The sequence below is a fragment of the Diplotaxodon limnothrissa genome, linkage group LG11 (assembly GCF_057381915.1).
Source record: "Diplotaxodon limnothrissa isolate DT_005_m linkage group LG11, D_limnothrissa_male_GT1.1, whole genome shotgun sequence".
Classification (NCBI taxonomy): domain Eukaryota; kingdom Metazoa; phylum Chordata; class Actinopteri; order Cichliformes; family Cichlidae; genus Diplotaxodon; species Diplotaxodon limnothrissa.
The window spans coordinates 36,146,371-36,165,314 of NC_140606.1; the positions used below are offsets into that span (position 1 = coordinate 36,146,371).

Below are 18,944 nucleotides of genomic sequence, written 5' to 3' on the forward strand. Positions count from 1 at the left end.
TAGGACATACTGTATGTAGTGCATAAATAGCTTTGATGTGGAACTACACAGCACTGGAGTTGTCTGCAGTTCCTCCACGTGGACTGTATACATTCTAATGCAAACATGAGAAAGTGAGCACCCAGCAGAGAAAGGCACTAAAACAATCTGTAGCATGGGATCATGCTTGCACGTCTTTTTTTTAATACCCACAATCCTCTCCCTGGCCCCTCAGTGCTCGTGCCTCGGCCGGTAAAAGGAGCCTCACCAGCACTGACCCGGGACGACCAGAGGTCACAAGATTTGTTTCAAAGAGACATACACTGAAGTTAAGATGTTCACTGAAGCCACGACGCTGGAACTGAGGCTTTGCGGTCTGTGTAAACTGCAGTGAAGATGGACTCCTGCTGAGCTACTGGAAAATCTGCATAAATTAAGTTTAGCTTATGCTCTGTTGAAAGTATCAGACCTGAAAAACCTTAAACTTAGCAATGGCAGTGTTTTTCTCTTACTTATGTTCCTTTCTAGTAACAAACTGAAGCAAAGCTGTTTTAAAAGTGCTTAAAGTTCAAAGCTGCAATAATCAGTTTTCATCCACGAGGTTTAAGAGGCTGAGTGATGTTTGATCACCCTGTAACGTAGCAACACAGCTGCGTACATTCACGTGCAGCTGAGGGAGGTGACACTGTAAAAATTTCTTTGCAAATACATTTTGTCCACTTGGTTTAATTAGTCCTTATCAGCCTTCCTTGAGGTTTACTTTGGTCTCCAGCAGCTCCTGAGAAAATTATGTGGCTCTCTGACTTCACCTGTTGGTTCACAATTGCATGAGTATTCGATTCAGTAAAAAAGATGACCAATCAGAGCTGCTTTTGTAATATCTGTTGGTGACAGCTGCAACAAGGTGGTATTTCTGAGTGTAAAACCAAAACAACGAGCTAAAAGAGCCTTAAAAACTGAGCAGAGCTTCAGAACTGATAATAAACTGACCGCAGTTCATTACAACAGTTTACAACAGAGTTTCAGTGTTATTCTAAAATCCTGATTATTGCTGCTTTAAGTTTATGGAGAAATGAGTAAAAGCTAAAATAGCTGTCCTTCTCTGTGGACATGTCAGCCTGTTTCTTGCAGTTATTTTAAGGATTTTTTCCTTGTTGAAACAGTTACTTGTCACGCGAGGACCTGTCACACAATGCTGAGATCACACAGACATACAAAATATATAAATATATACAAATCATATATGTCTCATTTGAAAAGCTCCAGTGTTTTGCTACAATGATGCACTTGCACTGTCTTGATTCCGATTCAGATCTCATTAAATCTAATTTCCCCCAAAAAAACACACTTCAAGTCCTTCAACAGCATCTTGGGTAATCACAGAAGCGCATTCCAACCAATCACATCTTTTTTACATTCGGAAATGTCAGTCACAGATGAGGCACAAGACAACAAGGGATTTCTTGGTGTTTTGTAGCAATTAAAGCAACTCTTTCTTTCTGTGAGTTGTAATGATAAAAAGCATCAAGTGCTACCTGACAGGGACTTGAGAACCAGTACCAAAGGTACACTTAAAGGCTTTCACTGCTCGTCCTCGGGATGTAAATTAGCGTGCATGGAAAAGTGCAAATAGCTCTGTTGAACACAGCAGCTGGAGTTCTGAAATATCTGCCACACCTTCCTGCAAGGAGATGTTGACTGAAACACAAGCAGAGTTCTTCTTGGTGTTTTGGTGAGCTTGGCAGGAGCACAGGAGAAAGGCATGTGTAGGTTTTGTGTTGGACAGAGAAGGCCACATTTACTGTCCGTGAGAGCTCACTCTGCATTCACATTGGGAGACCATCAGAGAACTCCACCTCGGTAGACAAAGCAGACAAAAATCTGATGTCAAAAAAGATTCCTGACCAGTCTCCTTCCCTTGGCCTTGATTCGAGGAAAAGTGGCGCTCGTCTCTGTGCTGATCGGATGCGAGCCAAACGGGGAGTTCCCGTCTTTCCTTCTTAGCAGGAAATCAACACTAGATGACGTCATGGCGTAAAAGACATTTCCTGTAGCAGGGATGACCAGTTCTGTTTTAAGAGAAGAGAAAGGAATAAATACATGACATGTGAAGGCTGCTGCGCTCTAATGAGATTCATTTGCAGTGTTTAATGGATTTGACTTGTAGAACTTGTAGTAAATTGTATTTTCTCTTAGTTTTCAGTCTTTTTTTAACTGCAAACCGCTCAAGAGCAAAATGTGCTACTCTAATAACAGATATTAATGATAAAAAGTGCAATCATGAAGTACATCCTGTCTCTGGCAACAGTCCAGAGACCACATAGGAGTTTGCAGTGAAGCATCACAAGCACGATCAGAATCATGCTTCTGGGGTGTTGCTTTTTATTTTTACATTTGAATGCCTGTGGCTGTAAATTTTGCAGGACTGCCCAGGCTGACTGTTATGATATCACCAGCTGTCTGAGGGAGAATATTCAGCAGACTTCCTTTGTCCTCTGTCCAGAAATGAAATTAAAATTAAACGGTTGCCATTTTGACACACTGAAGGACATCTCGTGGTCATTGCAGACGCACAAATGAAAAGAGAGAGAAGGGGGGGAAATCTCAAAAATGCTGAATGTGGTCCAGTAAGAAAATGATCCTCAAGGATCCAAATTTAATTGAGGTTCCAGGTTGTACAGAAAGTATTACACATGTGTAATATAGATTAAAGATTAAAATATAGATTTTGATGTCTGTCTAGCTGTTCTAAGATCATCAAAGCAGCTGATTGTAACTGTCCTAGTTAATGGACAAAGGAGGAAGCTCAGCTTTGCACTGGCAATTCAAACATTCAGGTTTGTATTCTCTTAAAGTTCCTACATTATTAATTGGATTTTCATAATGATTTTAAATAATTATTTGATTGCACATATTTCTCATACTGTCTGTCCCAATATGTGCAAAAAGCACTTGCTTTACAAAGATCTGCATAATCAAAATGCCCAACCTTACAAATATCAGATGAAACTCCCTCAAAAGTTAATAACCTCCTGACAAAGGTAATGACTTTGTACATGTGTCAAACTAGACTAAAATTAAAAAAATAATAATAATAATTTAACTGTGGCACTGATGGGTTAGTCAAAAGAAAAAAATTCAAAATGAAGTCTTTGTCTCCTCTGAAAAGAGAAACCACTTTGACAAAACTGGTCATATTAGTAATGATGACTTTTTTAAACATTGTGTCTGTCGAATTGATTCGTTTTTTTTTACCTTTTCCTTCAGGCAGAAGCTGTATCAGCTCATATCTGGATGCCTGTTTGGGGTCTTGATTGTGCTTTTCTAAGGCAGAGCTGATCACAGTGGGAGTCTTGTCATTGCTCGTAACCTGAGGCGACAAAGGACAATAACAGTGAAAACAGGACAGCCTGATTTGCACTAATAATAACCTGGGTCCGTTGTATCCTGAGGATCTGACTCTGATTACTATGATTATGGGGTCCTTGCAGATAGGAGGAGAAGCTGTAAGTGCAAATTGTCACTGATAAATTAATGACAAAGGCTTCTGTGCTGATTCTACTGATTTTAATTAGAGACAAATGGTTTGGATTCGTACCAGTATACTCCGATACAGGTTTCCATCCTCCAGGTCCATCCGTATCCTGATGATCCGCATGTCTGCCCCTGACCCTTGGATGTTACCAGGGGGATTGTTGCCACAGGAGGCTGATCGACGGTGTGATTTTGTAGGAGTGGTTGGAGTCAGCGTGGCAGGGTTGGATTCATTGGTAGGAGGGGACGTGTCAACATCCAGACAGGACACCGACGGAGATCTCATATGCTGCAGTGGAACAGTAATCATGAAAATGATAATGACTGAGTGGAATCGGAAACTAATCTGTATATTTAAACATGCAAAACAGTCCAGCCTGCCTACTGTGAAATGACATAATATAAACAGAAACCTGACTGATGACTGTTGTTGAGTGACTTACCTTTGTGAGCTTTGAAAGCAGGTTATTGACGGGTGAGTGAAAGTCAAAGAAGCTGTCACTGTCACCAGCCAGGCTGGTTCGGGAGGTGCTTAGACTGGAAATGCATGAAAACACACAACACAACAATCTGAGAAACTTGTCAGGGAAACTGGTTTATTTGTTACAAATTTGCAAAAAAGTTTTTACACTAAAGTTAAACTTTAGTTAAACAGTTAAAATCTAAATTTTAAGCAGCACAGGCTTAAAGGCTCAAATTTGTTTCTATGAAAATTATTAAAAAACTTAAACCTACGAAGAAACAACCACCGTGACCTTAGGTCCAAAGAGATATTAGCTTAAGTTGAAATAGGTCTGTACTTTTATTTAGTACCAGCTTATTCCACAAGATGGTGGAGTGAGTTCATGCAACATTAATTTAACCAGATTAGTCATTAAATTATTATTTAGAATGACGGTCTGATAAAACATAAATCTTCTTGAGGAAATGAAGGCAGGACTAAAAAGAAATATCAAAAATTTAACATGAGCACTTCTTTAATGGCTGAAATCCTGCCCTCCAGTGGTAAAAGTGGATAATTACAAAAAGTATCATAAAACCTAAAAAATATCTGTAACCAATCCAGGGCTCTGGTTTGTTGCCAATGTAGTGAGAAATATTTTTTAAAGCTTCTTTACTGCAGTGGTCACCAACTGACGAGTTGAGAAGCCAAAATCCGCTTCCCATTAAAATTCTATATCCTAAACTGTATATGTGGTATTGCATATATATACTTATATTTAGTGTTATGTGTATGTTTATGAATGAGTCAGTGAGCTCTGCTTAGCTTACTCTGGACACTGTGTGATAACGACAGCTGGGGCATGACCGCGAGGGCTCGGGTCGCCAGGTGCTTCGATTTCATTGGACAGCCTATAACTGAAAAATTAAGGATAACTTTATCATTCTTCATCCATCAACACGTGCTACAGCAGCTGTCTTTAAAATAATGAATTCATTCAAGGCAGTTTTTGGTTGTCTCGACTGTAACCAAATGCATACACACCTTTCCTCTTCCCTCAGAGTAGGCACGCTGTTATACCACTGCACGAAGGCCTCGTCAGCAGTGAAAACACAGTTTTTGCAGGATGATTGCAGGAGCCGGATTTGAGCTAAAACCTCAAATTCCTGTTAACAAAGAGCCATATCACCACAAAGTTTCACAACAAAAAAAACCCCACCCGTGTTAGCTGTTCTCTTATTACTGTGCCAGTTTTTTTCATCTGTATCAGAAGCACCTCTCAGCACCCTACACTTAATAATTTCCTCCCTCAGATATTATGTTACTGCTCCCTCTTACACACTCTTTTCTTACTTACACTAGCAGCTTATGTTAATGCTGCAAAAAGTGGAGCTTACTCTGTTCAAAACTGCTTAGTATCAGGGCATCAGCTTAACCAAATGCAGAATGTCTCTTATCATAAGCATTAAAACAGATCACGTATTCAACTTTGAACCTTTTATCTCTCAAACTGATGTGTATTGCAGCACTTACTCTTCTCCTTTTGTCAAAGTTGATGTAGCCGTTCTGCAAAGGAGTGACAGAATCTGTTATGTCAGCTCAAGAATTGTAAAATAAAAAGTCCAGGGGACGTGACACAGATGAAATCAACTTACATCCAGCCTGTCTTTGACTGCCGTGTCCAGCATGGTGAGGTCTGTGAGGAAGATACCCAGGTAGGGCACGGTGCCCTGCGCGTTGGACTGTGTGAGAAATAAAAGAAAGTGTTTCATCAGTTTCCTCAGAGGTTTCTACTCACAATGTAAAGAGCCCACACAGCGAGGGATTTCAGAGCTGCCGCCTGCAGCTATTTTTCAAACAGTGGCTTGGGATTTAGCTCATCACACACATACACAAAGACAACAGCTCGCTGTTCCACTTTGCTGTTGCATGCTGGTCGATCGCCCTCACAACCCTCTATTAAACCAATGAAACACCCCCCGCTCAACAGTGTTAGTGTCTGAATGCAGAGTTTAACTTGTGTTAACCAATATGTTAAGCTGTCAGGAAAGTACTTTTAACTCCCCCCAAAAAACGTTGCCTACTCGCACATTAGTGACATGCTGAAACCACGCTCTGCAGTACATACGCTGTGCATGCAATAAGACAGCGCTCGTGTCATTCTGTAAGCCCTCAAACTTCATCTAAAACGGTGTCTCTGTCTTTTATAACGCTCATGACACGGTTGCAGGGTCTTACATCATTTCACATTTTTCCAAGGTCTACCATAAAGGACGGTGGGGGTGTACAACCCCTCAGGCTAAAATTTTGGTATGTACCCCAGATGTGCGCTGTAAAGTTAGTGAAAATTGTTGTCTTTTATGTGCATGCAGATCTGAGGTTTTGCCTCTGCAGAAGACCATAAGGTCATTTTAAAGGACTCCTCTGCTGCTGCAGCTATGTGGAAAGTCTTGATGATGTAATCCCAAATTTATTTGACACTCCACTGAGGGTTATTTAAGTCAAACTGTGGACGAAAGCTAAGAGCGGCACACTTGAGGCATTTAAGTAGTGTCCCCCTACAATCTCTTTTTAAAGGTTGTTAAGGGAGTTCATTATCACACAAACAACCCAACCTGTTTTTAACCAAGTATTCTTCCACTGTCAGATGTTTAATCTCCACAACAAGTTTTGACAGTATTTCCAGTTACCTTGTTAAGGTATCTGTTGTTGAGCCTGTTTTCCAGGTTGGCAAACTTTGACGTGCCCTCCTGCAAGAGAAAAAAACCAGAGGGAAATCCCGAGTTTCAACCTGGATTAGTAGAACGTAATCAATTCTCCTCCTCTACTTTCAGAACAACAACAATACTTACAGTGACAACTGTATTGTACTGTATTGCATTTGGTCAACAATAAAAGTACGTGTTACACCCAAAAAGATGGAAATGCCAGCAGAGGCCACTGGGACACCAAACTAGCACTTATTTGCACTTACAGTTGCTTAAAACTGAACACAAAATAAAAGCTCTTGATTTTGAGAGCTGACATAATTTGTATTTGTGAGTTTGTCAGAGACGTTTTTGCTGACAAAAGGCTGAAAATGCAAAACAGTGAACTTGAAGATGATAAAAACTCCCTGAGGTCAGGCCTTAGACATGCCATACATTGTTAAAATAGATGTTATCTAACTTGGTTTTTAATGTACAACAAATTGTATATTATTAACATTATTAGATATTAATTGTATAAAAAATTATGGACTTTGGAAGAAAGTTATTACACTGAGACAGTACAACAAATCTAATAGTGGGTTATTTAAATAAAAAAAGGTAAATTTACAAAAAAAAAAAAAGAGATTTTATCTGATATTAATTTAATAAATGTTCATTTTTTGTAAAGGAATTCTAATGAACCCCATTCCATCACAAATGCTTCTGGCTGCTGTGTAATATATGCCTGTGTTAGCCAACCTAATTACATTATAAATTCCAATCTGATGCAATAAAGAAATCCCTGAATCACCACACAATTAGACGCATCTGGAGTTTCAAGGGATGCTGCTGCAGCCTGGGCCTTGTTGGAAGAAAAAAAACATACTGGTGTTGATGAGCTGATCAGGTTTTAGTGTCAGGTAATGTTAGCTTGTGGTATTTCTTTTCCACTGCCAGCCTCTACAATGAGACAACGTTGATCCAACCTTTTAAAATCAAGCAATGCGGTTGGTCTTAATTAAAATATGCAGGTTTAATTGTGGAATTTCTAAAGATTTTTTCCTGGAATAATCCTTCTACCATGGTAGAATGTTTTGTAATGTACTTTTTCCATTTCCATCAACATTTATAGGTATATCCAATGTTTATCTGTGAAAATGTCTCACATTTTATCTTTACTTGCAATGCTTGCAAGTAAAGACTTTTATTTACCACTAAATTAGATACTGTAAAACCTAATTCTGTCATGATTAATTTTCAGGTAACCTAAGCACACATTAAAATCCTTTTCACGACATTAATAAGAAAGTTAGAAGCGTTCAGTCAAAAGATCTGTCATGAAAACTTAGCATCAGGGAAGAGAAACAGTCAAAACTTGCCATAAACATCATAATAAAGCGGTATTACTGTCAAATGTTTCTGTGACAGTTTTGTGAATAATTTATTTCTCCTAACGTTCAGTTTAGTCTTTTATTAGACTGAATCATTCATCTTACACCCTGCCTGCTGGTTGTAGTCATTTTTAGACAAGCTGTGAGATGAAGAGGAGCAAGTTACTGTGAGGGAGAGAAAAAAAATCAAAGGGCAACAGAAGGCAGTGGTGTTTTTCTGACATCAAAGCTCAGAGTGAAGCTTTAGAAATGAAAGAAAATGTTTGGATGAACTCCTTTGGGGGTATCATGGGTAAAATCAGAGCTAATGCAAAGCCACTGATGCTCGCGCGGCACCATTATAGAAAATCAAAACATTGCTAATTCTGCCAATTTCCCAAACTCGCTGACACGGTGCAAACTAAATATAATGCATCTTCAAATGGGTGTTTCACAGTGGAAACGCTGACAGAATAAGGGCACTTGTACTAATGAAGATTACACTGTTTTCTGGCCTGCATAGCAGTCATCTTTCTCCGTGGATGGTTAGGCTCTGGTTTAGTCTGTGCAAATATGAATTTAATAAATGTGATGACAGATGACAGGCACATTAATAAATGTCTCATACCACCAGCATGTGAAATAGCAAAGTGACCACATGGTTTTACAGAGCTGCTGTTTGAGCATTAACAGACATCGGTGCAGTCAGTGCATGCTGTGTTAAGCAAAGACTGTATATAAAGGACGGACTGAAAACGAAGCCAACTGAGAACCTGCATTATTTTCATGGCCAACGGAGGGCAACTCCTCTCTTTGCAAAAAGAAATACTACTGTGTGAGCGTACATGGTCCTTGGATGGAAGCTTGGACACTTTGACAGGTGTCCAGATACATCCTGCAGCCAGCCTGTTTCTGCTAGGTCTCTCAACTAGAGTCACTGAGCTACACCTCCCTGCTGAGTTTGTGCTGATGGTGCCTTTTAAAGCTTTTAATGGATTATCAGAAACATCCTGTTTCATTCTTATGTTAGAAAAAAAGGAATATTAGATACTGGGAGAGTACTACCCAAATGAATTAGCTCATACGTAATATAGCAGATTTAAAAAATGTGATGATATCGAGTAAAGTCCCCAAACAGGCTCTGTTATATAAGCCTAATGCATCATGACTTCATGCACCTACAGCATACTTTCAAAATCAATGTTTTTGGAGCGATAAAGGAATAGGGAAAAGAGTCCTTGGAAGTTGTTTTTTTTAGCAAGACAGTACAAAGATAAGACATAAAAGCCTCTAACGGTAGCCAAGAGCAGCACAGGTCTGAGTAAAAATAGCCCTGAAACGAGTCCAAGTCGTTACAAGAGTTGCTGAAATCTGACTCTAAACCAAGACCGCTCCAACACAACAGCCCCGTCACTGAGAGCTCAAAGCGGCAGCTTTCCAGCATAAGATGCTGCTTCCAGCTAGTTTCATCATTAATCAACACGTACAGTGAAATGACAAGATGTCTAGAACACACGCCATCCGTGTTTGATGATTTCACTTTTTACTTGCTGGTTTCGTGATGTGTCGTGACCCAAGTAGAAAGCAGCCTCAGTGTGCCATAAATAAAATATCAAATTTCTCACTGAATCTGCTTTCTTCGCACAGTATAATGTAACTGATGTCATCATTCGGCATTTGATCCTGTTTTTACCTCAGCCAACTTTGAAGACATACAGTCCACTATCATTACACCCTTAATCCCTGCCACTTACCTCCTTCAGGAGTTCTCTGGTCTGTGAATAGTTGTCCTTGTCTGAGAAGATTTCTGACAGTTCCTCATATTTCCTCAACGCCTCTCTGTAAAGTAACCAGATCAGTAAGATAAAGACTGATTTGTAGTCTTATATTATTCAGTCTACTAAAATATAATGAAGATCATTTGTGCAAGCTTGAGCTTGAATGACGTTAGCCAGGCACAGATTTACTGTTATTGTATTGCATGATATCCCATATGAGATAATATGAAAGGTTTTTTTTAAAAGACAATATCACAGAAAGAGACACCTGAGGTAATTTAGAAATGGAGTTAACATCTAGTTTGAACAGCAGGCAGTTACATCCCAGAAAACTGATGCTATAAAATAATATTAAAACAGCGATGGTGCAGTGTGTGCAATATGAAGTTATATCTGGATCATTAGGGGGTCCATTGTCCCTGTTGGGGGGACACTCCCATAGGGCTTAAATCTGGGACTCGGATGAGAGGTGAAATGTCTTCAAGCAACTTAAAGAAGTCCAGACGCTTTCCTTTCCAAGTTCCTTAGCCTTCTCTAAATATGGTTGTTTTTGTAGTATGTAAATAAATTATATAAAATTATATATTTTGTAGTCTTTGCCTGTTTTTTCAATGAATAAGAATTCTTACAAAAAGTGCTCTAAAGCAAAAAGCTTTAATTATCTAGCAAAGTAACACATCAGCCGTCCGTTTGATTCCAACTCCTAAACCAGTTTCCCACCTGCACTGCAGGCCTGAACGTTTCTCAGCAGTACCCGCACGTCTGACTCAGCTGACTCAGACATTCAACAGTTTAACCCGCCTGGTCCCTGTGAGCATGTGGGAGTCTTTGTCTCCTCCAGCTCGGCATTATTCCTATCCAAAGCCAAACTGATTTTCAAGAGGGGCATGTCTAATTATCGAGAATGTGGAACACCTTTGTTTCTCTCAGGTTCAAGAAACTGCAGCCTGATACCTGAGACAGCACTGGTGCCATTCCTCGATTACCATAAAGAGCCTTGTTTACCCATACTAATTCAGTATTGTCTACTGCACTGTACATCAGAAAGTACTTAAAACTGGTGATACTGTTTTAAGTATTACAATCCAGATGTATGTCCGACTTTAAGATTTAGTGCACAAAACAGACAAAAATAGTTTGAATGTATAGTTATCCAATTATTTTTTATTTTCTATTATTAATGAAAAAGATAATAAAAATGAAAGAATGCACAATATTCCTTTCTTATTTTGCACTTCAGACCCCTAATATAAGATGTACAAGCATGATTTTATATTCTGATATTTATAAAAACATTTAAGGAGAGGTGGTTCAGCATCTGACAGGGATGCCTTCTGGATGCCTTCTGGTGTTTTGAGTAAGTTCAGCTGGGAGGAGACCTCAGGGTAGACCCAGGACATGATGGAGAGATTACATTCTTGGGAATGCCTCTGTGTCCACCCAGAGGAGATGGAAGACGAGGTTAGAGAGAGGGAGGTCTGAGTATCTCAAATTAGACTACAGCCCCCCATAACCCAGACCCAGACAGAAAACGGATGGTTGGACGGATGGATGGATGGATATACTTAAATAAACTAATATTTGAGACCAGCTGTTCATGCTGCTGCTCCAATACTTAACATGAACCTGTTTAGAATGATCACCATAGCCTTTAAATGCCCTTGTTTCGAGCTGTAATCCTGCACTTTTCCTCTCTTAGATTGTTTTCCACATATTTGATTATAAAGCCTCTGCACTAAAACAGGGAGTACTGCAGCCTCAGACCTGTCGGTGTCCTGCCACGTCTTCCTCAGCCGGTGGATGGGGTTACTCTTGAGGGCAGACACAATAGCGTACAGCGAGGAGAAGTTCTTCCTGGCTCGACACGCCTGTTGAAAGAACGTACAAAGACAAATACCACCGTTTGCATCTCATGGTATAGTGTAACTGAGAACACCTGTGGCTGTGGGTCTGCCGAGTATTGAGTTACGCTGTCACCTTGATGTGCTGAATAATGGATGCTGCTAAAGGGGTTTGTCTCATAACAAACATAGGGTGAGACCGGAACGCCAGGTTTCCAGCAAACCAGAGGAAAAAAGGGAGAATTAAAGCTGGAGGCCATAGCTGACAGGGACACAATATGTTTTGTGCTTGTGTGTGTTCGAGCAGAGCTTGTCATTGCTGCAGGCAATTTAATATTTTAAAGAAGCTGAGTGATCTGCACGGTAACTCTAACACTGCTACAGATTTCACTTAATCCACATTTTCTCTTTCACAGTAAGCAGATGCAAACGTTTCCCATTGCCCAGAGGTCGTACATCACATTGTTTGACTCAGCGCTGGTGTTACTGGAAGAGCTCATTTCCTACACTATTTGCTCATCGTGTACAGAAACATACACCAGGAGCACTTAACACTTACATGCAGTCCAAAAAAATGCTGGTTTTGAAAAAGATCTCATTTGATCTTGAGGTAAACATATATTTTTGTTTGGAGTTGCTGGAAAATGGAAAACAGAAAAGAACATTTCTTTGGCTGTGTAATGATTTTGCACCGTTTCTCAAATATCCTGTTCATATCAGTGAAACACAGCTTAAAAAACACCCAAAAAACAACTTATGGGTTCGATTTTCTGGGTTTGCTTTCTAATTCATTTATCTGTGAGGGGAATTTACCCTGAAAAACGATATTAACTCTGCATTGCATTCTCAAAAAAATGCACCAGAGTATTTTTTGTTATTTGTTCCTCATTGATGGAGAGAAGACTGTGACATAACGTGTGGTGCTCACAGCTATGGATTAATATAAAAGTATAACCAGAATCCTAGCAACTGTGACTTTGCCATGATTTGTGCAGAGTCAGAGCTGAGCATACGATTACAGTTAGAGGATTACTGAAGGATTTAAAGCAGGCTTGAGGTTTTTGGATGCCTTGAAACTCCAAGTGGAATACAGTTAATAGTTTAATTTCACAGAGACCTCAATTTCTTATTGAGACTTATTGAGATTGATACAAAATATGTGTTTGTTGCATTGAATTTTATATATTGTGACTTCATTCTACTGACCTCTGCCACGCTGATCCATTTCTCCAGCAGTCGAGCTCTCTGCTGGCTCCGCAGTTTTGTCGGCCAGAGGCAGGATGCTAAAACAGCATTGGCCAACTTGTTGAACTGACGCACAGTGGCACGGACTGACCAACAAACTCCTTCCCTCCCCTTCTTGTCCCTCTGAGACCACAACGATCCGAGGCAGTGGTACGGGACCAGACGGACAAAAAGCTCCTGAAAGAGGTGAGAATTACAACTATAACTAAGATCTGTAAAAACTGCTTACAAATCATTGATTAAACAACATAAACTGAACTCAGAGGTCATCCTATTTAAATTTCCTTATGAAAACATTTGAGATTCTGAGAGTGGGACACTTCTCTTTCTCTTACTTCTGCGTATTTTAATCAAACTGCTGTTTGAAAAAGTATCAATACAAAAAACAGGATTAAGACAATAAAAAGCAGATTGAACTCAAACTGAAAGCACACATGATTAGTAAATGTTTGAAACGATCACATAAGTCTCCAGGGACGTAAGGGGCAATCGTGGCTCAAGAGTTGGGTGTTCGTCTTGTAATCGGAAGGTTGCCGGTTTGAGCCCCGGCTCGGACAGTCTTGGTCGTTGTGTCCTTGGGCAAGACACTTTACCTACCGCCTACTGGTGTTGGCCAGAAGGGCCGATGGCGCGATATGGCAGCCTCGCTTCTGTCAGTCTGCCCCAGGGCAGCTGTGGCTACAACTGTAGCTGCCTCCACCAGTGTGTGAATGGGTGGATGACTGGGTGTATAAAGCGCTTTGGGGTCCCTAGGGGGGATTAGTAAAAGCTATACAAATACAGGCCATTTACCATTTAAGGAGTGCAGTGTTTTACATTTTGTCACCACAGGTCATTACTTAGAAAGTGTTCTGTCTTCAGGGTAAACTCACAGTCTCTATCATGGTGAGCTGCTCGGCAATCAGCGCTCCAGAGAATCCAAGGATGCTGGTAGGTTCAAACTTGGAGGCATCAGGAGGAGGGCTGGTGAAACTGGTTTGATCTGCAAATAGTGACACTGATCAAGTAAATGTGCATCAGATTGTTCAGAGCTGTGGTGACTATGGGAGAAATAAGCAGCTGAAATGGGGGTTGTGTAGCAAATTAGCACAAAACTGAAAGGAGTAATTGTTACTGTTTGTTTTAATTACTTTCTGAATCTTAGCTTTGGAATAGGTATGTCAGCATTGCTTCTGATTTAATAGTTGTTGAGATCTTTCACTGACAAACCAGATGGAAAAAGCAGTAACTAAAACCTTTAGTTTTCATAATAATGTTCAGGATATCTGGGAAAAATGATGTTATGTTCAGAGAAAATAATTTTAGGTGAAAATAGTCACAACAAATCCAGATTGTATATATTTCCATTCTTGCAGTCTCCATTTGATTTCAAGTGAGAAGAAATATATATTTCTTGATGACCTCACTGAACAAGGCCATAACACTGTCATTTAAATCCCAGTTAAAACACAGACCTTTATGGGTATCTGGGAGCAGGGCTTTCTCGCTGAGCTCCTCGGCTATCCTGAGGAAGCGAGCGCGGAGATCAGCAGCAGATGAGGAGTCATGAGGGAGGAGGGGAGCCAAGCGTAGCAAGCGAGAGGGGTCCCCCAAACTCTTAAAGTCTTCAGGATACTCTGACAGCCACGTGCTGAACACTGTACACACTGCTCTGTAGGGATAGAGACATGGAGATAAGGATGGGAGGAATTAAAGAAAAGAAAGGGGAACGACTCGAGAGGCTGGTGCAAGAACATAAAAGAAATAACAGATTTTCTGCCTTGCAACTGAAAAGACTAATCCTCAGATTTATTCTAGTGTTTGCTAAGATTGCATGTGATATGTGACCGGTCTGCCTGTGCTAGATGACGGAATGAGATTGGAATCGATTGGATATATTGATATTTTTCAACACATCTAAGAAGTTTCCAATAAATCACCCTCTTCAGGCGTTTAGACAAGAATAGCAGATTAGACATGAGCCTAGTGGACCCAAAGGGTCAAGATTTTAGTTTGAAGGACAAGTCTGCTTACAAGAAGTGGTACAAAAGTAAGTCTGCCAGTGGCACCGAGCACCTCTGCAAAGAAAGACGCCCCAGTTAACATGAAACTGGCTGGAATTCACCAGGCAGGCACTTATGAGACAGTCTTCAATGAACAAGCTTGACTGGAGCATATCTTATACAAGCTTTTTGGAAAATTCAAAACACTTTTGGATTTCAGTTCATTAGTGTATCCTTGTAAAACGGACATTTAGCAACAATTCTCAGATTTTACAGCTTGTTTTCCTTTACTTACTCTCTGCAGAAAGAGATTTATACCCCAGAAATAGCTTTTAACTACTCTTTGTTTTGTGCTCACGCTGATTTTAATAGCAGCAGCTGTTGAAATGATGTGTAACATGAAAGTTTCTGTTTCAGTTTTTGAAAACACCCTGCCTGGTAAAAATAATATTCCCCTTAAAAGAAAAGAATGAAAGAAAGAAGCAAAACCGTTCGCAGCAGTTGTTGTTATGGCATGCAGATACTAAAGTAACTCAAGCACTCGAAAAGATTTTGGTTAGCTATTCAAAAACTCACTTGTTAAAAGATTGTCTTATCTGACTTCTCTCGCTGTCCCCGGGTGGGTTCTCCAGCCTGTGAACAAAAAACGAAAAAATCATGAAGCAGAAAAAGAAAACCAGCTTGAAAGTATCATTCAGCTTCAGATAGCTGCATCTGCTGTATCATAAATAGCACTTCAGTTTTCCGGTGGTTTTATATATGACTTATTTTTCCAAAGATATTTTTTCGCAAAGGCTTTGGTGTTTACATTCCTGCTGATTCTCTCACTCTCTTTCCTGTTGCATCTCTGGAAAATTTTAGGTGTATCATATATAAACTTCCTTTATTTGGTGGAAGGAAATTCCACAAGCAGTTTTCTTATTTTGCTGAGTAATGTTTCTAAGAAGAAGAACTAAGCTGCAGTTATTTTAAATCAGCACACAGGTGCTTCCTGCTATGTGAAATGTCTTTAACTTTACAAGTATTTTAGAAATCCCTGTTTAAAAATGGCTTGAAGACGAATTGCAAAGCCACAATAACACCTGTGTATCTTGAGAAAACTAGGTGTATAGTTTTGAATCATAAGCAATGAACTGAACTTTATTCTTTAGCTTCTTATTTAGCAGTGGCTAATAGGAAATGAGGCTCACAGGCTGTGTTGATCTTGAAAAATCCTAACAACTAATCAATGGATTTCCATGACAAGACCTTCCAGGATGAATCTGAATGACTGTTAGCTTCCTGGCTTTGTTTTTAGTGTCATGTGTGTCAAAACTTTCCTTTTCCAGTAAAAATCTCTACAGGATGGATTGGTTTCTGTTTCTATTAGTATCCATGTATCCTGTCAACCAATCATATTTGTGTTGGCTTCTGCTCTATGCAAGGGAAAAGTCAATGTGGAGAATCTGAAAAGCTATGATGACTGAGCTTTTTATTTGGCTTTAAAAAGTTGTCAACAGTTAGTTAGCAGAAAACAAGCATCAGACAAACAGGAAGATATCTGTTACCTGGATATCCACCAGATAACAGATCTGGATAACAGCTCCATATTTATCTCTGGAGGGACTGTAATCAGTTTGGTAACACATGACTTTTCATCTGACACAATCGTCAGGTCAAAGTTAAACTCCAATATGTTTGTGTTTAGTAAAGGTTTAAAACTCTCTAAAACTAGGATACAGGTCAAACTTTTTTTTTTTGGAGAGGATGATTCATATATGTGTGCTAAAAGAAGAAACCTCCAGCAGAGATACATATATGTTGTTATCAACAATAAGTATACAAAAACATCTATACCATGAAAATATACAACATGCAATTAAAAACATGTAACAGAACATGATGTTTTAACATATCTCCTCAATTTTTCAGTGTGATAAGAGTCAAAGCGTACTATGCCTCTATGTGGTCTAATGTAAAAAAAGTTTAATTTAATTTGTTTCTACAGTTTAACAAGTATGCCGTCGCTCTGGTTTCTTTGATCTTACTGCCTTTTAAATTCTTTTTCATTTTAATGATCACAGCTAAAAGTCTCCTACCTGTCACTGAGGATGTCCAGCACTCTCCCCGTGGTGGTGAAGGATCGATAGGTGGAGAGAAAGATGGTGATGAAGGAGGAGTCGCCCATACAAAATGAGTGGAGGAGGTGGAGCACCAACTTCTCTTCTGTGCCTGCTTTCACACACTGGGATTTGGAAACTGTGGACTGGAAGAAAATGGGAAAGAAATGAGATCAAAAGTGAGGAAAAAAGAAAGAAACAATGTTACTGCAACCCCCACAAACCTCTCATCTCAAATAGTTTACCCAGTCAGTCACATTAAACTTACCATTGGACTGTTGGGTCCACCATGGTGCTGCTTGACAGTAACTGTGTAGATCACCCCATCCTCCTCCTCCTCCACCACAGTGGGCTGTAGAGCAAAGACAGACAGTAAAGACACTGTTTATATGAAGATTGCTGCTTATGACTAATGCATACTTTGAAGTTTTTAAAATATATTTAATAATGAGTGGCAGAAATTGTTGTTAAACCATTAACTGAAATGAACAGACGTACATGATCAGACAGTTTAATTTTTAAAAAATGGAGATAAAATCTTTATGTTTATCTTATCTTTATGGTTATTGTGTTCCTTTATGCAACAACAACAACAGTGTGTGAAATCACACTTGTTTGAACCAGTGCAAGAAACAGTCCAAATTCATCAAGCTGCAAATTCAAACAAAGAATTTATTTTGTATTCCACTTTGGCTAATTTGCAACTCAGATGGGACATGAAACAATCCAGTTTAACCTCAGGGACAGTCCCTGACACAGTCACCCTACTTTATACTGGTACTAGCTCACAGGCTGTGAATCCCCATGCAATGTGAAACCCTTACCAAATCTAGAGGACAGTACCAGGTAGTCTTCATCGGAGAGGGCTCCGCCTGAGAAAGAGAGACACACAAGAGTCAAAACAAAATCACATGTCTTAGCTATTTTATTAGAGAATTTAAAAAAAAGACCAAACTGAGAGTAAAACACGTATAATCTACTTTGTTCTCCTTAAAATGATGAAGCACAACCCAAAATACACCAGGCTGCAAAGGTAATTCAACCCAGAATTGTTTTTAACCTAATTTGCAACTGTTGGGAAAAGTCACGCAGCGCTGCTTCTAAACATCTTTCCCTGGACTGGGACACATGCACAATAATGACAGGCTCATCTGAATAATCCAAAGTCTGTTGTGCCCCATACACTAAAGGTGTCTATATCAAATTGTGCAAAGCATTAAAATGTTGAACCAAGAGTTTTTTCCAACCAACAGCGTGTCTGCCACAGAAAGACAGAAACATTCCTAATAGAAATAACAGAATAAGACAGCACTTGCAAACAAAAAACACTTGGCACCATTACTGCATACTTATTAATTACATATTGACACAAACAGCTCTTGGATAGTAGGATCCTGCAGCCATGTCATGTTGCAGACACTGCATGACTCACAGCACATTTTTAGAGAGAGAGGAGAAGAAGCCTGAGACATGCGGTGACACTTCAGAGACATTTTAATACTGTCAAAACAGCCGGAGAGATAAAAGGCAGATGACCTTTGATTGCAAAGAGCTGTTTTAAATGCATGTGTGATTCTGCAGATTAAAAGAGTATTTCTATTTCATTTAACCTAACACAGCTGCTCAACTGCAACATTAGTTAATGCAAATACTTGCACTGGAGATTAAACATTTTGCAATAAAAGAAACACATCTGATTTTGGAAAACACTGCTCAAGTTTGAATGAGGGTTTCAATGAGGTGTTTTAGCTTTTCTATACAACATTTATCTCATAAGCTTTACAAATGGTTTTATGTAAGTAAAACTTTGAGATGATAAGTCATCCAACAGTACACAAAAAGCAAAGATTAAAGTCTAAAAATGAGTGCAGATGTAGCAATTCTAACTCACATCCAGCTGAATCTCTGACTGATCCTGTCCACATGCCAATAGTGTCCTTTAGTCAGACGCTGAACACATTGCACACAAACTCTTTGAATGTGT

At 39.5% G+C, this 18,944-nt stretch overlaps 1 protein-coding gene across 1 annotated transcript in view; it reads right to left on the reverse strand.

Annotated features, from left to right (window-relative positions):
* rgl2 (ral guanine nucleotide dissociation stimulator-like 2) overlaps nucleotides 1–18,944 on the reverse strand; it is a 31,920-nt gene continuing 12,976 nt past the window's right edge. The window contains exons 3-20 of the mRNA XM_085366681.1: nucleotides 17,785–17,832; nucleotides 17,229–17,312; nucleotides 16,940–17,106; nucleotides 15,438–15,494; nucleotides 14,334–14,530; nucleotides 13,752–13,861; nucleotides 12,841–13,056; nucleotides 11,558–11,661; nucleotides 9,770–9,854; nucleotides 6,646–6,705; nucleotides 5,611–5,697; nucleotides 5,489–5,521; nucleotides 5,000–5,121; nucleotides 4,786–4,872; nucleotides 3,957–4,050; nucleotides 3,578–3,802; nucleotides 3,235–3,349; nucleotides 1–2,048 (exon numbers count right to left, since the gene is read on the reverse strand). Of these exons, the coding sequence (XP_085222807.1) occupies nucleotides 1,867–2,048; nucleotides 3,235–3,349; nucleotides 3,578–3,802; nucleotides 3,957–4,050; nucleotides 4,786–4,872; nucleotides 5,000–5,121; nucleotides 5,489–5,521; nucleotides 5,611–5,697; nucleotides 6,646–6,705; nucleotides 9,770–9,854; nucleotides 11,558–11,661; nucleotides 12,841–13,056; nucleotides 13,752–13,861; nucleotides 14,334–14,530; nucleotides 15,438–15,494; nucleotides 16,940–17,106; nucleotides 17,229–17,312; nucleotides 17,785–17,832 (2,073 nt within the window). The 3' untranslated portion in view covers nucleotides 1–1,866. The remainder of the gene's footprint in view (nucleotides 2,049–3,234; nucleotides 3,350–3,577; nucleotides 3,803–3,956; nucleotides 4,051–4,785; nucleotides 4,873–4,999; nucleotides 5,122–5,488; nucleotides 5,522–5,610; nucleotides 5,698–6,645; nucleotides 6,706–9,769; nucleotides 9,855–11,557; nucleotides 11,662–12,840; nucleotides 13,057–13,751; nucleotides 13,862–14,333; nucleotides 14,531–15,437; nucleotides 15,495–16,939; nucleotides 17,107–17,228; nucleotides 17,313–17,784; nucleotides 17,833–18,944) is intronic.